Genomic DNA, 26098 nt, shown 5'->3' with positions numbered 1-26098 from the left:
GCAAACGTGGAAATATTTGAGATGGGGTCAAATTCTTACGTCACCGGAGGCTGCGGTAGTGCGGTATAGGTACTACTTGAAAGTTTTAATGACGCCTTCATGCGTCCTAGAACTCCCAGAACTTCGCTCGAAAAACTGCGCGCTTTCGAAATACCAACCGTCCGCACTGTGAACCGCTGAAGTCATTGACGCTGTGTTTTTTTTAACATCAAGAGAAAACCGCGCGTTTTATCTCCAACTAAGCGCGCTGTGTACCGCTGACGTCACGGAGGCTGTAGTGAGGTATATACGAGATGCGCACAGGTGGATCCTCAATCCTTGCCGCGGCTCGAGTGCGACCAGTGAGCGACCATGCTACGATTTGTGACACTTTGCACACTTGCGGTGAGTAGACATCTTTGAAATTTTTAATTTTTGAAGACTACTTTGTAGGTTCGTTTAAGTTCGTGAAAACACATGACTAGGTGATCATGTTATCAAACTTTAAAGTCACTTCTCTATTATATACATATATATAAAGTAGTGTTCAGATATTTTCAGCGTATAAATGTTCTTATCATAGTTTAAACACATGAACGTAATTGTTATACCTACTTGTTTTTACAATTTTTTTTATAAAATTTAAATAGGCATAAATAAAAAAACGAAATTAGTTAACACAATTTTAAAATACAAGCACTTAATTTTCATCATTATTGAATCAACAAAATTAATTATGAAGACAGGTTGTTGAAAGAGAAGACATCGGTATGTATAGGTACCTATAATATTTCAATACCAAAGGTTTTATTTAATATCAACAATAAAGCTAGGAAATACCTTACCACACAATCATATTCCCATTGGTATACTGAGAATTTATATTTATTTTACTATCAATAAAATATTCAACGTGAGGTTTAATCGTGCTACAAAGAAGCTGTGTCACATTTTATGACTCCATCTCAATAGGTTTCACGTCAAAGGGACAGAATTTTGTTTTATTCTTAGTATTCCTGAACATAGGTATAATAAAGTGAAAGTGAATCATTCCAGGTTCCGTAGCCGAATGACATTTCTGCGACGCGAAACGAAAACGAAACGCCGCGAAATTAAGGTAGTCTGGCTCTGTCACGCCAATACGCAAGAGCGATAGAGATAGATATCTACGAGCGTTCCGTTTCGTAAGCGTTTGTGCCATTCGGCTACGAATACAGGCATTTAGGCCAAAAGTATAACCAGGAAACTGAATATGTACTGTTAACAAAACTTGAGGGTAAAATTATGTGGACCAACGGCATAAGCAATAGATAGGTATCAGTTTAACGATTTTCTCTTGATTTCTATAGTTAATTTTATGTTAGTAGGTATATTTTAGGCACCTAGACACAACGTCAAATTACGCTCCTAACAACAAACTAACTAATTTTAAGATTGATCTGAAGCTACTTTAATCAAACATGGAATAGTAGGCTTAGCACATGATTGCCGCGAGAGTATGTCGCCGCAAGATAGATAACACATCTTCTTCTAACTGTATTAATGACATAAGGACAGGTAGTCTATCTCGCGGCGACATACTCTCGCGGCAATCATGTGCTAACCCTGCAGGCATATTTTCCTTTATTATAGCTTGAGGTAAGTTTCCTTAAAGGAACCCTAAAAGTACTTTCTGCTCAGCCAATTTGACGAAAATGATCTTATTTATATTCATCTTAAAGCAATCATTCAAATCAAAGGACCGCTCATTATTTATTCCGCACGCGTTGTATGGTATATGGTGTCAGAAAGCTCACGCAAGGTCTTTTAGCTTTAAAGCTTGTCGTGCAAAAAGGAAATGCGTGTTTGGCTTTCGTCGATACAAACATTATGCAGAATCTTAAATCAGTCCTAAGTTTCTAAAGGATATTCCATTTTTAGGGTATTTTTCCAAATTAATAGGGAACATTACCATTACTAGTTCAGGCTACTGAAAATAATCAATAAGTAGATCTAAAACAGTGTTTTCCAAACGGTTGGTTGCGGCCCCCTGCGAAGCCGCGAAGCTTTTACTAAGACAGCAACACAAGTCTAAGGGTGTCGCACAATGAAAAAATACGTATTAAAAGGGTCGCGCCAAGAAAAAGATTGAGAATTACTGTCCGAAAATATCTAACTATATCCATTTCTTTAATCTGAAGTTGGAAAAATAATCTTCGGGTCACTGAAGAAGACCCTAAAATGAATAATGTAAAAAACACTTACCTAATATAATTTCGGAAGGAACTCTCTCCTCAAAAAGTTATCCCGACAGTATTTAGTTATAGTTATAAAGCACAATGAATTTAAACATAAATATCGCATTTTCTAACTACTTAAAAAGTACAAAAAATTTACAAATGTCACTGATGACTTTATTGACAAAGTCCGACACAAACATGACAAAATGTAAAGAAGGTTTGACAGAAGATTATATCTTCAAATAAGGTAGAGTCTGTTCGGATTGCTCGGAATTTTACCACCCCCTTTCGTACCGTGGGCACAGTATAATAAAGAGTACTATCGTACAGTATGACCACTCCCGCTCCCCTCTGAAAGTGCCGCCCACCCCCTCTCGGTTACCTGACAGTTACCGCCTGTCAAAAACGCGAACAATCGAACTGCCATATCTCACTCATACAAGCATGGTACGCGTTCACCTACACGAGCTTAGAATGTGTGCTAGGAACGCGCCTCTTTCATATAATATATTTGATCGCCAGTGTCCGAGATGTGCCGTGGGTATCGTAGAAGTCAACTATGGGATACTAGCGTTAGGCCGCGGCTTCGCTCACGTTAAATCCTAAAATGGCGGAATGCTCCGTACTAACTTCCACTCCCTATTTTAGGGAAATGGGGGGTTAGACAGAGACAAAAGTAGCCTGATATCACTCTCCATCCCTTCAACTACCTCCACTTAAAAAATCACGTCAATATGTCGCTCCGTTTTGCCGTGAAAGACGGACAAATAAACAGACACATACACTTTCCCATTTATAATATTACCAGCTTTTTCACGCGGCTGCGCTCGCGTTAGAAAGAGACAAAAAGTAGCCTATATGACTCTCCATCCCTTCAACTATCTCCACTTAAAAATTCACGTCAATTCGCCGCTCCGTTTTGCTTTGAAAGACGGATAAACAAACAGACATACACACTTTCCTATTTATAATATAATTAGTAGTATGGATATAGTAAAGTATGGATTAGGTTAAATTGTGTACTTGACTTTTAGAAAAAATGGTGATAATTTGCAAATTGTGCACAGTAACGCCATCTTTTAGTGCTTGGTCGGCAGAACAGCCCGGGACATCCACCTTAAGCGAGAGGCTGGCATCCTGTCACTGCCATGGCACAATTTTTATTTTCTTGCAACCCCTTATTTGCCAAGAGTGGCACTAAAACTTGAGTAGTTTCATGTACTCTGCCTACCTCTTTATGGGATATATTATATGGAAATAAGAATATACGGTGCCTTCCAACTTCCAACATGTGAGATGAAACATGAGTAACATAAACCCAGGCCCTACAATATGCGGCAATTGTTTCAGTAAAGAGCAAGTAATTCATACGCGCACTTGGCACAGTCACACCTCGGACACTGGCGATTAAATATATGAAAGAGGCGCATTCCTAGCACACAGTCTAAGCTCGTGTAGGTGAACGCGTACTATGCTTGTGTGAGTGACATATGACAGGTCGACTGTTCGCGTTTTTGACAGACGGTAACTGTGAGGTAACCGAGAGGGGGTGGGTGGCACTTTCAGCGGGGAGCGGGAGTGGCCATACTGTATGATAATACTCTTTATTATACTGTGGCACAGTTAAGTCCTTTCACGTTTGCAAAGTTATCAGTGCTACCTCGGCAACTTTACCCCATTCGCATAAATGCTATTGTCACTTAAACAAAATGTCTGTAACGTGGTATTTAATGTGACAATACATCTTATAAAGTCAAAGCAAGGTATTTATATATCCTGAGAGGCGAGTTTTTGCCGACAAAAGCGCAGTCGTTAAAAGTAACGACTGGGTTTGCAAAAATGTTTTTTTTTTCTTTTTTATGCCCATTGTCTGTAAATAAACATGTCATAAATAACTTTGACAAGATTTTATAGGAAATAGGATAGATTTTACAGTAACACACATTTTAGTGATATTGATAATCACAAATTTTAATTTATTTGGGATTTATATTAATTTTTAAATTAATTTATTACATTACACATTACACTTTCCATATTTTACAAGCTTTTATTCAACTTGCCTTGTTAGTATGTAAAATTGTAAAGTATGTTAGTGTGCGTCAAAACATAGAAGCTAAATTTGACCCACTTCCCGGTTTCCGATTAAGCTGAAATTTTGCACAGATATCAATTTGCATATCATCGTGACAATGCAATATTACCTATGATATCATGGAGCTGATCTGATGATGGAGCAGAAAGGTGGTCATAGGAACTCTGTCAGGAAACGTCGTATCCCATCGAGTAAGGGGTTTTTAGAAACGTCTCGGAGAGCAGTAAGTAGATGACTGTTGAAAAAAAGGTACAGTCGACGATAAAAGTTTGTGCCAAAAACATTTTTTTTGCAAAAAAACTTATTTATTTTCATACCAGTGATACAGTGAGCTGCAAAATTGCATGGAGAAATTATGAATGAATTCATTGATAAATTTGCCATGCACTTTTGCAGTTGATAGTACATACTACTACTCAGAACCCAAAAATTCCATTACGTATACCTACAGTCTGACCAACAAGAGAAGAAATTAAAAAATGGCAACATCCTAGTGCCGTCCCGTTTTCTCACACATACTGCAAGGGATGACACTACGATGTTGCCACTTTTTAAGTTCTATTATTTTTGGTCGGACTGTAGTTGAACAGACAATACGTATATAATAATGAAATAAAAACCTACAATAACGGTATATTTCTTCGTACATACATAAGTACGGCTTCCGAAAGCTGGACTGTTCAAAATTCATAGTTCAGTAAAGGTACATCAATTACTTATAAGGACAATATTATAAAACTATTGTCTATATCCTTATATTCTCCATCGATCAGCCAAGGCAAGCTGGTAGTTTTTGCATTTTCTACCGGAACACGCCTGTAGTTAAATTGCTACCCGTCGGTGTATCTTCATCTTTATCGGAATGCGGAAGTGTGCATGCAGCTTAAATACCGCTCCTTATCGTGTTCTGATTGAAATCTTAATTGTCTATGGATCTGTCTGTCTAGGGCTCATCTAGGGTTGTGCTGCAGTTTGATATGTTCCTTTATAATCATTTTATAATGCTTGTTGTAACAAGCGCCTGGCATCCGTTGGCTGGTTGCGGGTCAAGACTGGATGAGATAAGCTCAGGACCGGGATTACTGGTGTACTAGAAGGGGGGCCGATGCTCAGCAGTGGGCAAGAAAGGGCTGATATGATGATGATGATGATAATGCTCGAAAGTTGGAAGGGTAATAGGAAGGTCTCTAAATGAAGGTACTATGCGATAGTAATGACGACATACAACGCGGTTAGTATAATGTGGATACATCGAATAAATAACATACATACAGGGTGTAAATCTAATACGGGCGAACCTCTTAACGGTGGTGAGTATAGGACATAAAAAATGGAATTAGATAACTTTTACTTAAAATTGAAATATTTTTTTATCCATACAAATTAATTCGGCCCGCAACGTAATGCAAACACACTCGCGTTAAACGCTCGTTGACAGTTGTCATTGATTGTCATCGCAACCACGTTTACAGTACATTGCTGCTGGGAAATTTTTCAAAAATTAATTATAGGCTGAAAATTAAGAGTAACTCAAAAACACCTCTTAATTAATGATAACAATATTGAATTATATGCCTGGTTTCATTTATCGCCCTTATTACGTTTACGCACTGTATAATCACGAATCATCGAATATGTTATGTGGTTGTAAGTAATTAGGTAGATATATTTAAATCTGAATATTTTATTCTAACTTTATACAGAGTGTAACAAAAATGGTGGTGATCCGTTTAAGGGCGTACTCAGTATCGTATTCTTATCAGGAAAAAGGAGAAGAAAATTTTTTTTCGCTAAAAAAATTTTCACTTTTGTATGAGCCGGGCCGCGCGAATCGGTCGAATCTCCATACAAAGATAAAAAAAAATTTTGCGAAAAAAAAATTTTATCCTACTTTTTCCTGATGAGAATACGATACTGAATACGCCCTTAAACGGATCACCACCATTTTTGTTACACCCTGTATATAAAATACAGTTCTTTATACACGTGGCTTGCATTTAGGCATGTGACGTACATAACACATGGAAACATTTAATAAATATGTGCAAAAAATTATACTCTGACGTACTTCCTTCATACTCGTATTAACCCAAACAAAGCAAGTCGCAGCCAATGATTGATGCCTCATTATAAGATCATTAATGATTCCGCTGTTTCGAGAGGATCGTGCCGAAACCATAAGCCACGTTGTTTTTATCATTTTTTTATATTTCCGATATGTTAATAATAGTGATGACCTGTTGGGTGCGCAGCCGATTTTGATAATGACGATGTTTTTTAGAATTAGATGGAAATCTTTATTGTTACTATTATTTTTTGTTTTATAGTCCGTTATGCATATTATATTGAGATTACAATTTACGTGATCATTAAAAATCATGGTTCTATAAAATTAGTTTTTAAAACCAAATAAAGCGTTTTTAATGTGTCTGAGAAATAAAACTGAGTCATCGTGACTGCTGAGTTTTGGACTATCTACAATGAAAATTGTTAACATAATAGGCCTCTGAATACAACTTCTAAAAAAACGTCTACTATATTATATGACGGGTTAAAACCCGCCCATACAACCATTTCAGTCGCAAAATCTTCAAATCAGTAACTAACTGTCAAATGTGACATAACGCGTGGTAACGGCGTGCAAACAATGCGACCGTATTGATACAATAACAAAATGTAGTCGTCGTGTGCACTCGTTACGGTAACAAAATGTGTACGAATTTGTGGCTGTCAATGTCACTGTCAGAATGACTTTTAACGACACTTTATTAGTCGACGTTTGCACACATAACGGTAACAACATGTGGACGAATTTGAGGCTGTCATTGTCACTGTCAGAACGGTTTCTGACAGTGACATTGACAGAATTTGTACACACATGTGTAGGTCTGATTACCGAACTGCTCCAAACCACTGTATCCGCAAATGACAATCTGAAATACGAAGGTTTCTCAAACTGTCTTGTGAAGTTGTGGACTGGTTGCTTTGAATCATTTAAATATGAGCGAATTAAATAATAATAAACGACGACGACCATTTAAGCACTCTTCGACATTTTATAGAAATGTGGGAAAGTTAAGAAAAGTGCAGAATGATAATACAAATAGATAAGCACTTTATAGTTACTTAATGTATTAAATATATAATTTTTAATTCTTATTGATAAAAATGAAGTGTAGTGTTGCTTTACACAATAAAAGTAGGAATCAAATGAAATAGAGTATTTACTGTGATATTAATAGAATTTCTGTTGCGCAATGATAGTTTTTTCAGTACAGATGCTGCTTTTTTTAACGCAGTAGTGCGAGCAAATCAAGCAATGATTCATTTCTTGTCTGGTCGAAACTCTTAGCTTAGATTTAGGTACTGAAAATCGTCGTACGATACACGTGCGAAAAGGACATTCACAACTCGTGTCGATTTAAAACACTCCCTTCGTTCGTGTATTAATTTATTGCTACTCGTATCGATTTTCCTCTTTTCCGCACTCGTATCTACAAGTATTTTGTTTGGGTTACAAAAAATAGTTATTTGTTATACAAGGGGGCAAAGTTGTATTTTAACGCCGAGTGTAGAATTGAAAAACGAGCAAGTGAAAGGATTCTATAGTTGAACCACGAGCGAAGCGAGTGGTTCGAGAATAGAATCCTGAACTTGCGAGTTTTTTAACACACGAGAAGTAAAATACATTTGCACCCGAGTGTAACACAAAACTTTTCCCCTCACTATAGCGAGGAAACTACAACGTAAGAAATGCGTTTATCACTGCTTCCAGTAGTTCCACAGTTGGTAAATCATCTTTATTACTAGATTCACCTACTTTCATCAATTTTAAAGCAGTTAATTTGACTTTATTCAAGGTTAAATTACTTTACCCACTAGTGGATAAAATGCGTTTTTACCCGCTGGTATTAAAGGACAAAACACGTGTTTCCGAGCTAGTGAGGGGAAAAACACATTATTTACTCTACTACGTTTTATTTATGTCTCTTTAACATTACAAATTTGTAGACACTTATCTATACAAAAATCTTGACAAAAGAAGTACAGTAGGCCTAGCACATGATGGCCGCGGGAGTATGTCGCCGCGAGATAGACTACCCGTCCTTATGTCATTAATACAGTTAGAAGAAGACGTGTGATCTATCTCGCGGCGACATACTCCCGCGGCAATCATGTGCTAGGCCTACAGATCGCTGAAATGAATGTTGATAGTAATATTAATGAAGACTACTTCAACAAGTGTCAATTGTGAAATGCCGCACAATACTAGTTGCTCTATAGAAGACCATAATAATATGATCCCCGATCCTTTACAACCCAGCAGCTCGGTACGCACGTTACAATTCTTTTTTAATCTTCTTTAGTGAGGGCAACTGAGTACGACGGCATATTATTTAATTGTTTATAAAGTTTGAGGATACCTGAAAAAAATGAATACAAGAAGCCATTCTGCTTTCGGTCACGCGTGTACGCTGCGACCATTTTGCGACCGTTTGTTGACCGTTTGGTGACCGTTTGGCGACTGTTTTTACATGGAATATTACCGTCTTAATCCATATTTTAACAACTTTATTGGTTTTCTAGGCATTATTTTTATTATTTCAGTATAGTATATGCACCAGAGCACTAAAACTTCACCAATCAATATACATAACACGCAAACACCGAGTAGTCAATAATATTATTACTGGTTAAACTGAGGTAAATTGATGGCGCGTTGATAAATTTAGACTTATTTTATGAAATCACTCGAGCAATTTAATTGGCCATGGTAATTAGCCCACATTATATTACAAATGCAAACAATATTTATCTTTAACAAATTCTTACGCCATTACATTTTAATGTCAAATGATTTTATTTATTTTTTACTTTGACGTCTCTGACAGTCGCCATTTGAAAAGAATGAAATGAACGAATGATTTTGGGAAAGTAGTCGCCAAACGGTAACAATGTGTGCACGCGTAGTGCACACTTCTGTCACTTCTGTGACCATTTGTGCCTGTTACCAATCGTCCCCATTTGGGTCGCCGCGACTAAACGTCGACCGTACTGCGACTAAGCATTGAGACCCGAAGACCTGTGTGTACACAAAATAGGAGGATTTGCGTAGGAACGGCGACCGATTATGGTTATATGGGCGTATAACAATGAATCTGCAAATGTTTCAAATTCTTGTGACTATAAATTAAAACATTTGAAACATGTGACACCCCTTGAGTTGCAGGCGTCCATAGGTTACGGTGACCGCTTACCATCAGGCGGACTGTATACCTGTTTGCCACCGACGTGGTATATAAAAAAAATCCCGTATTGAACACAAATCATCCTAACCGGGTCTATAGAAAATCTCTTTAGTTAGCCGCAACCACGACGAATATCTGTGTCAAAAGATCGAAAACAAATGCCCCCGATAACAATTAAACGACTGTCTTGTACTGGGATAAATATGTGATAATTTATGTACCTCTTCGTATTAACATCTTGTTTCAAACTTCTTTATGCCGGTGACTGTAATTCGTTTCCAAGCAGACCACAGGTGCCTATGGGCAAAAGCGCCCTTGGCAAAAAAGTTGGGATGATGCAAAAAGTAGCGAATGCATCAACATTATCAAGACATGGCGTGACCCGGATCAGGCGTGGCGTGCGTTAAAATCACCAATGTTTAAGGACCGGTATCACAAAAAAGTTGCCTTAACGATGAGGCTTTACGCTAAAAATAAACTTAAGATGACAAAATCAAAGATAGTTGTACCACAGTATAATAAAGAGTACTGTCGTACAGTATGGCCACTCCCGCTCCCCGCTGAAAGTGCCTCCCGCCCCCTCTCGGTTACCTCAAAGTTACCGCCTGTCAAAAACGCGAACAGTCGACCTGTCATATTTCACTCATACAAGCATAGTACGCGTTCACCTACACGAGCTTAGGCTGTGTGCTAGGAACGCGTCTCTTTCATAAATATTTGATCGCCAGTGTCCGAGGTGTGGTTGTACTTTTGAATTAAGTGAGTCATAGATTTGTTCAGATTCCGATGATAAAACTTGTTGCAAACATGTGTCTTCATTCAAACGTAAAAAAAAAACATGTTTTGTATTACGTTCATTGAAACATCTTGTAGGTATGTCGTAGCAAAATGAAGTGTGCAAAAATACAAGTATTTTGCCTCGATCAGGAAGTATTTTTTGCACTAGCCCATCGATAAACATCAAGCCGGAACAATTGTTTGCCCATTTAATGTTAAAATACTTTGTAATAATGACTTCAATTACGCACGGTCCGTCTTCATAGTATTTGTCATACATATTCATATTGGCTGACCGGTCAGTTTGTGTGAGCCTTTGGACCTTGGCCGTTATGGGTTCCTTATCTATAGTTTTGTGAAATGTTCAAATGTGTGATTTTTTTTTAACAAGCTGTCCTGATATGTTAAATAATTTAATTTATTTAATTTTAGCACAGATATTTGTTCCTGAGTCATGGATGTTTTCTATGTATTTATATGTATTTATCTATTTAAGTATGTATACCGTCGCTCAGCACCCATAGTACAAGCTTTGCTTAGTGTGGGGCTAAGTTGATCTGTGTAAGGTGTCCCCAATATTTATTTATTTATTTATTTATTTAATTAATTATTTATATGATAAATAATTTTCTAATACTTCAAAATTTCAGACATCTGCCTATTGATGTTCAGTCCAAAATTAGAACGTTAAACTTTTTCAAAACTACTACAATTATCGACTAAGATATACCCATCTTACAGTAAGATCTACAGTAAACTTACAGTAAGGTAAGCGGCACTAGTACCCCATTAACTAGTGACATCTTCATTGTAATATTTATTTGCTAATGTAAATTAAAGTAAACCGTAATTTTTACTTATATTTCAGTAAGTATCTACTTATTAACCCACACAGTTACCTTATTTATTATGCAATTATTTATTTATTTTACTTTCCATTCTTAATTATTTATAACATACCTAGCTCAGCAACTCAATTATGTACCTATTATATTGTGCCAAATAATTAGCTATTATTGTCTAAAATCATCGTGTCTGTAATTTTATTACAGATTATACTAGTAACCGTATTTTATAACTAGTAGTAATAAAATAATAAAATCTTTGCATTTGACACACTAACTTTATTCACATGTCCATTTTCAATAGTTACATCACACTCTAGCTCAAAAGTAATGTCAATTAAGATTACATTATTACACATTACACTAGGAAATTACTAATTAGAAGTGTGTCGAAAATTAATTTATTTCGGCACATTATTACGCAATACTAGATTAAACTTTATGCACGACTTCTGGTGTAATTCAGTTGTAAGAACATCTTACTTGTTTTGTTTCATAAGAAAATTAAAGTATTGAAACTAAGACTAAATTTTTAATAATCAAGTAATTAAGTTATTTGCTTTTGCACATAGGGTCTTATAAAGTAAAATATTCATACATGAGCCCTATAAACTTAATAATCGACTAGATTATATCTAAAACAGGCCCATGAGGTATTATTCCAGGGATGCTGGCAGCATTACCTTTCTGTATCGAATTGCTGATTTTTGAATTTATAAGAAAATATATTTGAAGAATTATTGTCCATCCTTTTTTGATTATACAAATATAAATAAATAAAACCACATCATTCGCATAAAATCGTATATAAATATTACACATTTGTAGTATTATACAACTTGAGATGACCACAAAGGTCGCGGCTAAGAATTTATTATTGTATTGTAATTATGTATTTGTGTCATTTTCAATCAAAAGGGTACTTCGTCAGTAATCAATAAGGCTCTACTTCCATAATAACTTCAATTAAAATTCAATCTTGTCGACAATTGACAATAAAACGTCACTTTTATAAGTGGATAGCATAATTATATGTAATTAAAATAATGATCAATAAGTAGGTACTTTAGCAATTAAAATAAAACGATTAAAAAGAATAGGTACAGGATGCGCATACCTATCCAAAAAAGGTTGTTAATAAAAGGTAGGATGCCTGTTGCTCAGTTGGCAGGTTGGCACAAAAAATCATTAAGAGCTTTATTTTATTCATAATTATCAAGTAAAGTTTATTTTAGACTACAGCACAGCAACTCATACAATAGTTTATAGTATGTATTTAAACTTGGGTTTCATAGTTAGGACTGTATTAGCAATAAATAACTACACGTGCAAAATTAAAACCAATAAAATGAATGTAAAAAAAAACATTCACAGACAATTTTCCAATTCCAATTTATAAACACCAATGACGCCATATTGTAAATGTTATTCAATAATTTTCCAATTTCTAGTCGAAACCCAATCTGAACCAATGATTAGGTATTATTTACCTACCTACTTCTTAACATGCAATGCAACAATCGAATTTAGATGATTCTATGCAAACTTCGTTTTTAGTCCATTCAAAAATAGTCCCAATATCTTTGCAGTAATAGAAAACTTAACAACTGCAAATATTTTTGTGAAGTCATTTAGATTCTTAAGAATATACTAGAATAGAATATTTAATTTTTGAGATAGACCTTGACTTTGACTTTTTGGTGGCCAGTATAATGAGTATGCAAATAATCCGAAGACGGTCCTACTTGTAGATGTCATCTATTTAATGGCCGCCGTTTCTTAGTCGAGTAGCCATTACTGCTAGTTCAATGTACACGGGAAATGAATTGCTCAAGAAAACTGGACACGGGATAAACGCCATCTATCCCACAGCAACCTTATTATTTTTATGTGTATGTTTTTTAGCCCCCGACGCAAAAACAACGGGGTATTATAAGTTTGACGTGAGTGACGTGACATCATAGCTTCCAAATGAACGGATGAACTGATTTAGATTTTTTTTTTGTTTGAAAGCTGAATTAGTACTTTTCTACTACTATGGAAATCAGTCCACTATGTCAGGGTTATCTTTTCAAAATTTAAATTTTGTGGTTAGATTATGTTTCGAGCATATAGATTAACAGTCTGTGGCCCGTTTCTCGAAAGGTACAAGCCTTGTATTACAAGTGTGTTTCCATGACAACCCATACGATTTGACAGTTCGCGCACTTGTAATACAAGGCTTGTACCATTCGAGAAACGGGCCCCAGGCCTTGTAGTCTTGCATGGGTGTCGATGGTCCTTGATTCAAATGCTGATACCTAAGGGCATTTATTTGTGTGCTGTGCTGAGCATGGTTGTTTTCTAACTATATACCTACTCGTGTTAAGTCACCATATCACCGCCTATTATCCATAGCAGAAGCAAGGATAGTTCAGGTTGTTCATGTTGACTTTATTACCTATCCATTTATATTTGCCTGCTTGTTTGCCTCTTAACCTCTTATACATGTTTGTATAAAAGCAGCATTTGAATTATTAATCATTAATTTGCAGGTGAGTGCAATAACTACGATTATTCACGTGTAAATTAATGAATAATACTAGTTCCTATTAATAAAGTGCTAGTACTACTAATTGACCATCAGCATAAAATAATGGATATAATCAAAACAGAATTGCAAATTGATTACACTGTGTGTTCTTTTTCATTTTCATTTAAAAACAAGGGTCTTTTTCTCTTTGGTACGGAACCCTAAAATAGTAGTTTATAAAGCTTTTCTTCGTATTTTAGCCAGTTCAAGGTCTTTGATATAATACGTATTTTAAATTCATTAAATAATATCCTTAATAGCAGGATGATTCATAGGATGGCATCACAATTGATTTATTTGATTTAGAATCCGGATTCGGACGCAGTCATGTTAATGACGAAATAGTAGTGCTCCAATAAGCTTATTTTTTTTAAATTTAGGCGTAGGTGCGCTTAACATTTCTTTTTTTAATTAATTCAGAAACAAACCCGTATTGTATAACATTGATATTTTACTAAATATTAGATAAACTCATTCATGACGAAGTTAGTTTTTAATCGTGTCCTATAGTAATCGTTAAAATACCTAAACAAGTGACTTTTTTTAATTCGTACATAAGAAATGATGGACTGCGTGAGATATGATATTATGGAACGCATGCAAGTCCAACATGCATAAAAATCTTCTGAAATATATTTATAATAGATATTTGCGTATTTTTTTTAATATGATGGTCTAGGTATCATTAATTACTTCCAATCTGTTCTTCCAATTAATTATTTCCAATTTTTACATCATTAAATTAATTAAATTACCATTGTGATGAAGATGAACAAACTTATACATAAATAGGGACATAAGAATGAAACTGAGATGGAGAGTAGTTAAATGTTATGTGCTGTCGATCCTAATGTATGGGTCGGAAGCATGGACTTTAAATAAATCCACAATCAAAAAAATTAAATGCCTTTGAGATGTTGGCTCTATAGGAGAATGTTGAAAATATCTTGGGTAGATAAAGTAACAAACAAGGAGGTTCTAGTTAAAATGGAAAAGGAAATGGAAGTAGTACTAACAATAAAAAGAAGGAAAACTGCTTACTTCGGCCACATACACAGAAATAACAAATATAACATATTAAAAAACATATTAGAAGGAAAAATAGAAGGAAAAAGAGGGAGAGGAAGACCAAGGACAGCATGGAGTACAAATATTAGGGATTGGACCGGCATTAAAGACACCGCCACTCTGTCTAGAACTGTACTATTATATATTCTGTGCTAGAACGGCAAAGAGTAGAGAAAACTTTCGCATGATGATCGCCGACATCCGATAGGATATGGCACTATAAGAAGAAGAAGACCATTGTGATTTCGCGCACGTGTATAATAATATGCAGTAGCACATGTACAGTAAAATGGGCATAACTTGTCGTTTATTAGCACTTAACTGTCAACTCGTCACAACCGTATCTAAAACTGAAGGTGACAAAGTAAATTGTGAGGTTTGTGGCCAAATGTGTCGTCTAGATTTTTAAAAGGGCTAACCAGGCCAGGGTCGCATTTTCGGCCAGGCCCACAAATCTCGGGTCTAGTATATAGGGTGCCAGGAAACTTAAAAATAGTTTTAAGACGAAAATCTCTGAATTCTAAATGTATAGTACCTAGAAGCCAAAAACATGAAGTTAGAGTACAGACTAGCTTGAAAATGACATGTACAGAGAGCTGCAAAAGTGCGTGGCGAATTTATCAATGAATTCATTAATAATTTCTCCATGCAAATTTTACAAATTTTCGAGTGTTTCATTATAGCGTTATTATTTAACGTTTTTATTTTACGTGCACTCTCAAGATACTTAAATCCAATAAATATAAAAACAAGCTAGCAAAATAAAGAAATAATTAGCCCAAACAGATTTAAGTTATATAATATGCACTTATATTATGTTAATGTTTGCAAAAAAAGTGGGCTGGATAACAGGGCATTCATAATGAACGGAATTCCTAATCTGATAACCGTAGCAAATTGTCTTAGATGATCATGCGCATCATTTGATCACCGTCATTCGTCTTCGCGACGGATGCAAAAACTACAAATGAATTCTTTGGGAATTTCAAGGTCAATGACCTGATTGATTTATCATATGCTAGTATAGTTTAACTATTTTTTTAGTTTACTTACAGTATCTACCTACTTATAATACACACAGAGGTGACCACAAATAACACAGAGAGGGGTGGGTTCGGGTCGTGCATTAATTTATAGAGGGTGATTTAAAAAGGAAGCGCTGGTGGCCTAGCGGTAAGAGCGTGCGACTTTCGATCCGGAGGTCGTGAGTTCGAACCCTGGCTCGTACCAATGAGTTTTTCGGAACATACGTGCGAAATGTCATTTGATATTTGCCAGTCGCTTTTCGGTGAAGGAAAACATCGTGAGAAAACCGGACTAATTCCAATAAGGCCTAGTTACCCTTCGGGTTGGAAGGTCAGATGGCAGTCACTTTCGTAAAACTAGTGGCTACGCCAAATCTTGGAATTAGTTGTCAGAGCGGACCCCAGACTCCCATGAGCCGTGGCAAATGCCGGGATAACGCAAGGAGGATGATGATTTAAAAAGGACCGTTCAAACTTTGTATGGTAGCTTTTGAGATCATAATGAACATATTATACTATGGGACCAATGCAGAAATCGCAAAAAAAATTTTGGCTGTTCCATAGAAATGTGCGGCATTGTGACAGTCGAAAATGTTGAATTGTACGAAACAAACAATTTAATTATTTTTTGCGATTTCAGGATTGGTCCTATAACAAAAGTTGTTCATTATAACTTCAAAAGTCACTATGCAAAGTGTACATTTTATAGTAATACTTCTAGAGTTTCAGACGTTCAAAGCACCACGGAGTCACCGTTACTTTGAGACAGGCCGTATGCTTATTCTTTTTCTAAAAAAAATCTGTTTGAAGGTCTGGATCAAGGTTTGCTTCATCATTGGCCACGACATCTTAGCAGATGATTGTTGCAGTGATTTTATTGTGTGGTGTGTGGTCGTCTTAGTAGTCCGATGGCAGCCCGACACCTTTTGCCACATCTGTCACAGGTTAAGCCATTTGCTCTTATTAGGAATCTCAGACTATAGTCTCCACGTCAAAGAAGCATTCCGTCATTTCAGTCTCCCAGTTGTCAAGCGCTTACCAACAATAGCAAAGTAGAACTCGCTTCAGTTCCCACAATAGTTTGCATGTGAATGGCAGATTTGTTTTGGGTGTCTTTTGGCGGCGGTTCAGAAACCTAGTTCAGGTTAGAACGGGGTGTGAATTTAAAGAATTGCTGCCTTTTGTTGTCTGGATACGCAGATTTGAGAATTGTGAGATGCAGTAGGAGAGTTTTTGAAAAATATTAAAACTTCTTAAAGCATAATATTTACAGTTTATAGATCATCACATGTTTATAGATGAATAGATAGATAAAGCAAAATGAAATAAAATTTAACGTTGGTCATGCATTTAACTTTGTGTGCCCATCTGCAAGTGATTGATTTTATTTATTTATTTAAACTTTATTGCACAATTGGAAAAAAAAAGTACTAATGGCGGACTTAATGATTTTGCTTTTTGTTGTTATATATTTTTATAACAATCAGTTCGATTTTAATATATATCAGCTGTATTATATTATTATTGTATATTTAGTTATTTACTCATCTCCACAACCGTCTACAACTCCACAAAGTAAATATTACCTGCGATACGCAAATACTCATATGTTAATAAGCCACTTACGGCCCGATTGGAACAACGCTTCTAAGATTTGACATCGATACTCTGATCTGTCCATGTCAAAAGTTACATAAAATGACTCAAATCTGTCCGCAGATTTCAAACTTCCTTGTAAAAAGAAACCCTTAAACAATGAAATTTTTAGGGACTTTTCACATGCTATAAGTATATTAAAACAACCCTAACTGAGACTGATGATACCTAGATTCAATAAAAATTTTTGTTCATTAGAAGTTCGATTTCTTAGTACTCGTAACTCCAGAGGAATTTTGAGTAACGCCAGAGACACTAAAAATGTGGGTCAAAAAGTTGATTTGCCCAGATATCGTATCGCAGTGTAATCGCTTGATTGTTTGAATGCGGTTGTCGTATACTAATCAGACATAGTACTTCACTAAGGTCGATACGTCATGAGAGCTAGCCGGTTCTCAGAAGAATAATTTCGTATCCACCATTTATTTTATTCGTCTCTGTGACATTCTCAAATAAAACGTACAGTCAGCATGAAAGTACCTGCTGAAACAACGCATCAAAAAGTATCTGCCATCCATCCTGCATGTATTTTATTACAAAAAATTGATAAATCTTTAAATTTTGCGGCCTTAAATGTGAAAGTTTAATCATATTTTTCTTTGCATAGAAACATAAGATCTATATTTACACAAATGGCGGTTACAAAATGTCTGGAGCCTGAAGCATTGTTAGCTACTTTTGATTCTGACCATTTCATATTGTCGCTTACTATAACACGAAAATATTCTCGTAAATTACATATAACCTGTTAGAGCGTCGTCAATCGTCATGCTTAAAAGTAACAATATGGTACCTTTAGAAGAACGCCACCTAATTCATTTGATTCATCTTTATTATTACTTTTTTTCGAAGGATCATCTATCAAGCTGTTTTTATTATTGGTCATTGTTATGGGTGTTTTATGCTGATTATGCTAACGAAAATCTCGTACGAATAGGATGTGGTTTTTATTGCGTCTGTTTCTTTTTATTTACGATATTCAGTCTGCTGTTGCACCATATTTATTATATTTCGTTTATATTTGAAATACAACTAAAAAAGAAATGATTATGAATTAAATTGGTAATGTCATAATTATGTTTCGCTATATTTTTTTTTAAATCATAGTTAACCCACTCCATTGAGGATTGAACATGATTCTGTTTGCTGTAGTGATTATGATGTAATACGAAATAAACGAATGATGCTAACTGACTAAACTGACGTAATGCTTGAACAATCTTTAGCATAATATGCGAATAAAATAAATCTTATTCTTCGAAACACATCCAAGACAGCCAGCCTATAAAAAGTGACCTATGTCTCAAAATAAATGCTCGGGCTGCAATTATGAGAGGGTGCTCCAACCACAGAGATTGTCAGACGGTTGTTGTTGTCGCCATTTTTTGTTAGGTGCACGACTGCCTTCTCTTAATAGAGTTTTCTAATTTAATCTTCCATTAGATTCCAAACCAAATCTACGGGAGTCCAGTGGATTCCAATGGCCGCCACTATCATTAATTTTGGACATGCTTATAAGAACGACTACTTGTGGTTATAACAATCAGCGCCACTCCTTCACACACTGCAAATAGCCTATTTAATAGAATTTTTTTTTCAGGTGGCGCTGTCATCAGCAGCCCCCAACCCAGTCTCCAATGTGTTCGAGATCGACATCTCGCCTGAAGAAGCAGCCAAATACTTGAACAGCCCTCCGTTCACAGAACCCCAACTATCTGGACGCACTGGCGTTCTGCCTCTGGTAAGTTTGAATATTAGGCACCCTAATCAATTAAAAGAACTTCAGAAGTTTTAATTTTAGTTTGAATAAAGTTTCCCATTACAACTTAAACCACATAGTGTCAAAAAGTTATGTTTAGAATACGACTCGAGTTGGGACTGCAATTAGTATTAAACTCTCTCACTCAAATAAATCGGGGTCTGAGAATTTTACTGGAAAGAAAGGGACCTATATTAATAGACTGAATGCTTACTTTAATGTGTCTACATTAAAATTAATTTAATTTGTGTAATTTCCAGGTGAGATGGAACGATCCTCGTTTCCGCTCGGCGGAGGCGGGGCCTACTCTAGGTCACTACTGGAAGAACGGCCACGAGATTGAGAACACCGACGATTATGTTGAAGAGGTATTTTACTTGATAATTCATATAAAAAAATAGTTTTATAATTTTGGTCCCTTATATGAAGAAAAAGCTTCTAATTCATCAGCATTGCGATACAGCGAGGAAATGTCGCCAGTATCCTTGGTACAATGCCTCAAGGGCCTATTTTAGATATTAGCTAGCTTTTAAGTTTAGTCTTAGTTTCTTATATAATTATGTAAATATGTTCATGTAAATAAAGAGTTTAAATATTCATGTTATTTTTAAGAAGCGTTATCTTTACCCCAACACAACGGCTCAATTTGGAAAATCTTACTTTGGGTGGAAGTTAATCTCAGCTTTCCGACATTCGCAAAAAATGTATTTTAAATGCTTCAGGCACCAGAGTCCTCCTTGGTCACTTTTTCTTTCATAGATTAAATATAAGAAGATCACACTACACCACACATAGATGGCGCCACAAAAAAATGCCTTGTTGCCATCGATTATTTGTAGATTGGCGTTAACTGTCACTTTCGAGCCATAAATCTATGTCAAAAGTGACACTTAACGCCATCTACAAGTATAATCGAAAGCTACAAGACTTTTTTTGTGGCGCAGTGGCATTTATGTGTGGTGCAGTGTATGCGCGTTCTTAGGCGATCGGATTTTAATTAATGTATGAGATGGTATGATCTTCTTATATTTAATCTGTGGTGTCATTTATTTCGGTTTTAATTTAAATACTTCCTTATAATCGTATTTGAGACCATTACTAAAACTTAATCGTCATCAACTTTCAGGTATATGACGCGTCCCAATTCCACGGACAAGACGGTCTAGGCGGCTACGCCTATGGCTACCAGGCTCCTGAGTCCTCGAAGGTGGAGAATCGGGCCAGGTCTGGTGACGTCACCGGTTCCTACACTTACAAGGATGGCAACAATGAACTCATCAAGGTAACTAGATATACTTGATCAGATTGAACAAGTGCAGGTCACTCAATCTTCACCTCTGACCGATTGACCGGTAAACCTGCCCTTTTATCATACTAATATCCCATCATCAGCATTTTTCCATCATTTTCATTGAGTACCGAATACATCCAAGTCGTCTCGTATTGTAAGACTTGGCATACCAGTATGATCGGAATATGTCAGAGATAATAAGTACTTAAGTACTAGTTTTAGTATAGTCACCGGCAATAATAATAACGTACAAAAAGAAGATCGCAAAAATATCTGACACGATCACGATCTTATAGGTACCTAAAGCCTCAAGAGAGTGTCAGATATTTATATAGCCTTCTCTTTGTACGATGTTATTACTTATTACCGGTAACTGTACAACCTTTAAACATTTTCATGCAGGTCCGCTACTGGGCTGACAGCGAAGGCTTCCACCAAGAAGACAACCTGCCGAAGGTCGAGCTGAAGCCTGTGGAAGAAGCCGCTGATGTCAGGGAGGCTCGTCTGGCTCACGAGAAGGCCTGGCAGGAGGCTGCCGCTGCTGCGGCTCAGAACCCTGACCCTCAGTAAGTTACCATTATTCTAGTAGACAAGTGTCCCACGACACGTGTGTTCGCTCTTGGGCTGACGGCGAAGGCTTCCACCAAGACGATAACCTGCCGAAGGTCGAACTGAAGCCTGTGGAAGAAGCGGCCGATGTCAGGGAGGCTCGTTTGGTTCACGAAAAGACCTGGCAGGAGGCTGCCACTGCTGCTGCACAGAACCCTGACCCTCAGTAAGCAAAATAAATTGTAGGGACATTAATTTAACGAAGTTTTCTAATCGACCGTAAATAAAATATAACCGTGTTAATAGTTATTTGTTATACAAGGGGGCAAAGTTGTATTTTAACGCCGAGTGTGGAATTGAAAAACGAGCAAGTGAAAGGATTCTATAGTTGAACCACGAGCGAAGCGAGTGGTTCGAGAATAGAATCCTGAACTTGCGAGTTTTTTAACACACGAGAAGTAAAATACATTTGCACCCGAGTGTAACACAAAACTTTTCCCCTCACTATAGGGAGGAAACTACAACGCAAAAAATGCGTTTATCACTGATTCCAGTAGTTCCACAGGTGGTAAATCATCTTTATTACTAGATTTACCTACTTTTATCAATTTTAAAACAGTTAATTTGACTATATTCAAGGTCAAATTACTTTACCCACTAGTGGATAAAATGCGTTTTTACCCGCTGCTATTAAAGGACAAAACACGTGTTTCCGAGCTAGGGAGGGGAAAAATATTTTGACTCTGGATATCAAAACACTCGTCGCATTATCAAAGAACCACATTCGGTTTGATGAATTTTATTTTGGTTGTGATCACTAACGAAGTGGCTAGTACCTACTTTCAACAACTATTGTGCGTGTAGTCAACTTCTCAATGAGTCTATAGTAAATTTGTGCCGCTATACACAACAATTGAAACAGACAATGGAAAACCAGTTTTAGAATACTCAACAATACAATGAACAATTAAATAAATGTTATTTTTATACAACACAGAAATATTTTGCTAGGAGTGGAACAGGCCCTAGCCCCAAGACCACTTAACAACACCAGCATTTCCCAACATCATTGCTATTATCTTTTCCACAGGGGCGAATACCACAGCAACTACGACTACAACCAAGCCGCCTCCGAGCAGCAGCAGAACGTGGTCGCCCCCGCGCGCGAAGGCAAAGCCTTTGCGCAGGCACAGAGCAGCTTCCAGTCCAATCAGTATAGCCAGCAGCAGCAGTACCAACAGCAGCCGCAGAAGCAGTATCAGCAGCCGCAGAAGCAGTACCAGCAGCCGCAGAAGCAACAGTACCAGCAGCCGCAGAAACAACAACAGTACCAACAACAACAGCAACATGGTCAACAGCAAGAGGAGCCTGAGCCTACTGTGAGTTTCACTTCAGTCTGCTCGCAATTCTTTTAAGTTTAAACGCAAGCAAAACTAGGAATTAATGCGAAATCGAAAAAAATACTCGCATTGTCTCTGATGGACGGCTAGTGACACTGAGCTCTTTATAACTAGTCAATCTTTTTGATGATAGTGATACTGTTTTTTATCAATTCTGAAACTCGGTAATACAAAAATGATCGATAGAAGGTCACATCAACACATATCTAGTACGTAGTTTTTCATATCAGGTCTCATAAAAGTCTATGAGGTTATGTGTTACTTATGTATGTATTTTCATGAATGTTTATATTATCAAGAATAAGTTCCTGTTTTTTTTATTACAGGGCCCGCCACGTGGTTTCTTCTACAGCTTCAACTACCCAGTGTCCATCATTGAGCCCAAGAGCGGCCAGCAGCCCGGCGCCGTCAACCCTGGACAGACCGTGGACCATGACACCGTTGGAGTCAGCGCCCATGCCCAGTACCACCAGGGCTAAACTATAGCTTAGTCCCTTTATTCACTGTTACTAAAATATTGGTTCGAATAATGAACCCTGAGGTACACCCGAAGAATATTTAGTAAAAGGTGTACTTGCAGTGAATAAGGACGTATTTTTGTAAGCAATTACAGGAAATTTAGATGTAATGTTCAATGTAAAATCACGCATTTGACATTTGAATAACATAAGGTCTCTAATTGGTCTGTGATATTTGAATAATTGTCACATGAACAAGTTTTTTCTGCCACAAGTTATATATTGCATCTCTGTCAATGTTTGAAATACAATAAGTACATTCAGTCTTTCACTTAAAATATCCATCAACGATATATCGTTACCTACTTTTTCTGGTATTACCTCTAGAATCGTATTGGATCATGTGCCTTCCGTGAACTGATTATAATCAGTCGATTTATATGTGCGTTTGTCCACGTACGTATCTTTAATCGATATAAATCGGTTGTCGTTGCCATTTTATTATTTAGGTTAATTTAGAAATTAGTATGATAATAGTCGGCGTTTGAAAGTGTAACTATGTATGAACAATAAAAAGTTTTACATTCAAGTGCTTGTGTTTATTAGGCTTTATAACTAATAAAAACAATAGGAGTTATTAATCAGTTAATGTGTTTATCTACTTAGTGAAGTCTATAGACAGAACCTGTATAATGGCAAATAAAAAAAAGTTACACTCTTGAACCCGAGCTAGAGTAAGATTTTCTGTTACCATGTATCAGTGATTCCCATACTAAATTGTACTTTAAAATGTATCTGCAAATAACAAATAAAGTACTTACTTTACATAATTTGTGTTTTGTTATGCTAAGATGAATTTTGGCACAAAATACCTTATAACTATTTTTTTGCTGACTGTATCACGAGTATCACAAATACAAAATGGCCTATAAATGTTTCCGGAAAAGACGAGCACTTTCCAACAATAATCTGAATGTTTCACGGACAAAAACAACTACCTTTACCAAATAGTAATAAATTATATTCTTCGTCATCTCACATTATAAATAAAAGTATATATATTAAAACACATAAATTTCTTTATTCATTGTATTGGAACAGTTTGCGTCACAGGCAACATTAATATTAGCATACCTACATTCGGCCTCCTGGACATTAACTTCTGCATCAGCATACTGGCCTCCTGAGTTGGTATCATCCCCGTTTCTAGAGCCATTACTGACTCTTGATCTGGTGCCATCGATTCTTGATTTTGCTGAACTGGACTTTCAGTTGTAGGTTTTGGTCTGAATGGTAACCTTTGACCTATTCCTCCAATAATACCAGCTATGCCATTGTAAATCCAGCCAATGGTGTCTGGTACATTTACTTCGAAAGGTAAGAAAGGGATAGCAGATATGATGCTACCTATTATTAATCGTTGACCATTTGGTAACACTACAACAGCTCTTTGGGGAGTTTTGCTTGTTTCGCGAATATTGTCTTCATTTTCAGCATTAATTACAACTGAGTCAGCATCTACAATGCCAAATTTTAAATCTGGTTCATTATTTTCATTATGGTTTTCGATTCGATTCGTAGTTTTCGCAATAGTACTAGGGATTAGTAGTAATAACGGTTGCTGAGGTACATTACTGAAAAAAAAACAGTTTATTTTGTGAGAAGCTTCAAATAAAAATAAAACTTAACCAAATTAAATACGGATATTGGAAGGGGCCTATTTGACTTGAAACGGGATTATTTACAACTTTCACTTGACTATAACTTAGATCCCAATCGTAATTTGTATTGTATTATTAGTAAAAGCTGCAATAATTACATTTAGGTTTTAAGAAATACGTCACAGCTAAACTATTTATTTATAGTGCTATTAAAATATCTATATTTTTTATATCTATTATATTTGTACACTAAAGAAAGATATTTTTTATAAAAATAAAAGAAAACACACAGAGTACGTCTTAGGTACTTACTATAATGATGGTACTGGCCTATGCGAAGAAACCTCAATATGTTGAGGTTTCTTCGCATGCAAGTGCTGCATAGCCATCATCTGCTGCATTGAATAATACTGATTCTGCAGAACCCATTGCTCCAACGACTGTTGCGCTATTTGGTTCAACGTGGATTGGTCCAACTGATTCGTCTGCTTCCAAGGCTCTTGCTTTATTATAAACGGTGCTGCTTTTACACTAATAATCAACGTCACTATCAGTAAATAACACTTCATTGTTTCCTTCAGCACAATCTCTTAATAAATTTTTCACTTCACTGTCACCAGCAACTGTTAATATCTCATTGTTAGATACAGGGTGTGTGTAGTTTGAAAGTGGCCTCCTGTCTGACGGGACGCATATCCGGCGGCCATTATTATGCGTCGTGGGCTCCGTGGCCTACTGACGTCGTCCTGACCTTGCTTCGGCTTTCTTTTTTATGTCCCGAGTTGAACGCACTGACTTTATAAACATTACAACTTTAATGAGTACCTTTAATTAGGTACAATAAATAAATAAATAAATAAATATTATAGGACATTCTTACACAATGGATTAAAGGATGCTTAGAATGTTGATTGGACACAAAGAATGTGCATGAAATTTTGTACGTATTTAAGACAATTTCGAAATTAATTACACACACAATGAACTGTAGAGTTGCACGCTTGTGGGTATTAAAAATACCTACAGTCACCAGCAATAATATATTTCATAATGAAGGCCGCAAAAATTTATGGCACCATCTTATTTGTAGAGTCGTAAGACCATGTCACTTTGAAGAATGTCATTGACTTATTGCAGGTAACTGTACAAACATGCATGGTCAGTGTATTTACCTTTTAATAGACTCCATAATACAATAAAAAGGTGTACAGTCACCGGCATAAATAAGTGATGATTTCTGTACTTTGTCACATTAAAATCTTGTTTGAAATGTCGTAGAAAGTTGTCAAATGATTAAAAGCGACAAGGTACAGAAATCATGACTTATTTTTGCCGGTGACTGTACCTACATTTATTTTTAGCTGCGAACGCTTTGCTCTTTGACCGGGCGCGACGAGGAGAAACAACAGTATTAATGAATAACAAGGGAAAGTAAAACCCCTTATTGTGTTGTAACGAAAGTGATAGCGATTTTATGAATTTCGGACGTTGCTGG

At 36.3% G+C, this 26098-nt stretch overlaps 2 protein-coding genes across 2 annotated transcripts; one reads left to right on the top strand and one right to left on the bottom strand.

Annotated features, from left to right (window-relative positions):
* Positions 1–282: 282 nt before the first annotated feature.
* LOC125226526 (dual specificity tyrosine-phosphorylation-regulated kinase mbk-1-like) lies at positions 283–23772 on the top strand. Its single transcript, XM_048130511.1, has 7 exons — positions 283–384; positions 19086–19226; positions 19505–19612; positions 20371–20526; positions 20938–21101; positions 22175–22463; positions 22811–23772. The coding sequence occupies exons 1-7, from the start codon at positions 352–354 to the stop codon at positions 22961–22963; spliced, it is 1044 nt and encodes a 347-aa protein (XP_047986468.1). The 5' UTR covers positions 283–351; the 3' UTR covers positions 22964–23772.
* Positions 23426–25413, bottom strand: LOC125226527. Its single transcript, XM_048130513.1, has 2 exons — positions 24916–25413; positions 23426–24576 (listed from the first exon to the last, which is right to left on the bottom strand). Exons 1-2 carry the CDS (start codon positions 25170–25172, stop codon positions 24027–24029), a joined length of 807 nt encoding a protein of 268 aa, XP_047986470.1. The 5' UTR covers positions 25173–25413; the 3' UTR covers positions 23426–24026.
* Between the last annotated feature and the right edge of the window lie 685 nt (positions 25414–26098).

Source organism: Leguminivora glycinivorella, chromosome 5 (assembly GCF_023078275.1).
Source record: "Leguminivora glycinivorella isolate SPB_JAAS2020 chromosome 5, LegGlyc_1.1, whole genome shotgun sequence".
In the NCBI taxonomy this organism is placed as follows: domain Eukaryota; kingdom Metazoa; phylum Arthropoda; class Insecta; order Lepidoptera; family Tortricidae; genus Leguminivora; species Leguminivora glycinivorella.
This window is presented reverse-complemented; position numbering and strand designations above follow the sequence as displayed.